This window comes from Olea europaea, unplaced genomic scaffold (genome assembly GCF_002742605.1).
Source record: "Olea europaea var. sylvestris unplaced genomic scaffold, O_europaea_v1 scaffold2164, whole genome shotgun sequence".
In the NCBI taxonomy this organism is placed as follows: domain Eukaryota; kingdom Viridiplantae; phylum Streptophyta; class Magnoliopsida; order Lamiales; family Oleaceae; genus Olea; species Olea europaea.
In genome coordinates, this window is record NW_019239631.1 from 118,611 (window position 1) to 120,705 (window position 2,095).

The following is a 2,095-nucleotide window of genomic DNA, read 5'->3' on the forward strand; positions in this document are numbered from 1 at the left end:
ATGCGTAATAGAAAAGTTGTGGTCCATTGAAATACGTGATTAAAATTAAATGTTGACTTTGACGTCAACATTTCAACAACCTTTTAAGCTTTCCTGATCAAGCACTATATATGCTTCCAGGATGTAGAAGTTCAATATTTTGAGCTTTATTGTCATACATATCCCCATCAGTACACAAAAGATCAATACAATCATCTGAAAATGCCACTTGACCAACATTTATAGAGGCGATGCATTTGATACAGTTAGTATGTATAGTTACCTCAACTGGCCTCCTGAGTCTTCCAATTCTTCCAGTGATATTCAACACCTTCAATGCAGATATTGCAGTAATGATTCCCAGTGCACCATCATACATTCCAGCATCAATAACAGTGTCCTGTTTGAGACAAAGAGCCGATAACTTGAGTCTGCCTGATATAAGTAGCTCATACAGGAAATTATAATACTTTAGTATAAAAACATAAGTACTGTAATTGCTTCACCAAATGAGAGCCAATTAACAAAGCCTTCTCACTTGGATTCATCCCTTCAATTCTACCATGCACGTTGCCCATTTGGTCCAACCACCTGAAAAGGAGGCAACATCAGCAGAGGTTTTTGAACATTGTTAAAAAAAGAAGTAAATTTGACAGCTCACGTCCTCAAACCAGCATCCTCCATCCACTCCTGAATAAGGTTTCCTGCTCTGACAGAAGCTGGGCTTTGGAAAGTTCTCTCGAGAAATCCATGTGCATCACTTACCTGCAAAGTCAGTATTAAAACTTAAGTTTCAGCAAGTAAAACAACAAAATTAGAGAAGTTCTAGTTTAATATTATGTCACCTATTAAGTTTTGCCAGTCGGTGAGAATTCACATTCAACTTTACTTGCACAACAAAAATAACGCTCAATTATGTACCTTGCCAAGATCAATAAGTCTGGTCACCGCCTCATCTTTCAGGATTTCTGGATACAAATATTTTGTGCCTTCTGTATGTTCAATGCACAATGAGGTTAAGCGCCCACACATCTTAAAAATTGGATGAAACAATAGAGTCTAACAAATACAACACCACCAAAAAACAGTGATATTCTCACACTAATTGATAATGCACCGCATGATAGAAAAATGAGGCCCCTCCTGCTTAATGACAGGAGACAAAGAACAATATTTTACTCAAAACTGCAATTGTAACTTCCATATTTTTCTGGATAGATCAAAGGCAACTCGATATAAGGAGGAAAAGGGGAAAATTACAGGCTATAATTGTGAAAAATTGATTATAGCAGCAGTTAAGTTTTACAAGATTGGTACCTTGAAATTCAAATGTAGACATAAAATGAAATTTCTTCAATCTGAACAACCAAAAAGAACCCTCTCCTCTCTTCTTGAATTAAAATAAACTACAGGAACTAAAGCTCACATTTGTGTAGAGGAATTCTAAACGTGCTAAAAAGGGAACAAAGAAAATCTAAAAATCCTTTAACCCACACATTGATGTAATAAAAAAAAATAAAATTACCAGAAAATGTATTTGTTTCGGCCAAGGTTTGTGGTAGAGCGAGGAGTTGGATAAAGAAAGATAAGATTAACAAAGCGACAGCGTTTGTGGGCATGGTATTATGGGTATTGAAAAATATATGATTTGGAGAAAAATACGCCATGGAAAGCAAGCTTGTTAATGTAGATGGAAAGTAGAAAAACAAACAAGCAAGCAAACCAGGGTACGCAAGTGTGATATGCTAGTTTCGAGCAATAAGAAGGTGGTGGCGTCTGAGGTCATGGCGGCCGAGAGGTTGTGGCCCCCGAGAGACGAGAGTTGCCAGTAGGGCCCACACCAATGCATGAAGCCCATTAAAATTTTTCCACTTCTAACAATGCATTATGCACGTGAATTCTTGGTTGTCATTGTTCTACAAAGTTCGTCTAAATTTGATAACAGTAAAAAATTCAATTTTCATAGTCATTACTGAATAGATGTTTAGTCATTTTTTATCATTATTTGAATGAGTTTTTTATTTTTTATTTTTTTGAGAGTGTATGGTTAGACAGTAGGAATAAATTTTCAATTTACGTGTATAATATTTTATTACGTAAATGTGTGGTTGAAAAT

At 35.8% G+C, this 2,095-nt stretch overlaps 1 protein-coding gene across 3 annotated transcripts; it reads right to left on the minus strand.

The window, feature by feature from the left end:
- Positions 1-24: 24 nt before the first annotated feature.
- Positions 25-1,771, minus strand: LOC111380558 (allantoate deiminase 2-like). Of its 3 annotated transcripts, none has more exons than XM_023004159.1 (5): positions 1,297-1,483; positions 901-971; positions 641-744; positions 486-570; positions 25-379 (listed from the first exon to the last, which is right to left on the minus strand). In XM_023004159.1, exons 1-5 carry the CDS (start codon positions 1,316-1,318, stop codon positions 98-100), a joined length of 564 nt encoding a protein of 187 aa, XP_022859927.1. In that variant the 5' UTR covers positions 1,319-1,483; the 3' UTR covers positions 25-97. The 3 variants fall into 3 exon arrangements, with proteins under 3 accessions (XP_022859927.1, XP_022859926.1, XP_022859929.1); XM_023004158.1 differs by lacking the exon at positions 1,297-1,483 and adding an exon at positions 1,505-1,771 and having other exon boundaries at positions 31-379; XM_023004161.1 differs by lacking the exon at positions 1,297-1,483 and adding an exon at positions 1,505-1,769 and having other exon boundaries at positions 231-379; positions 472-570.
- Positions 1,772-2,095: the final 324 nt, after the last annotated feature.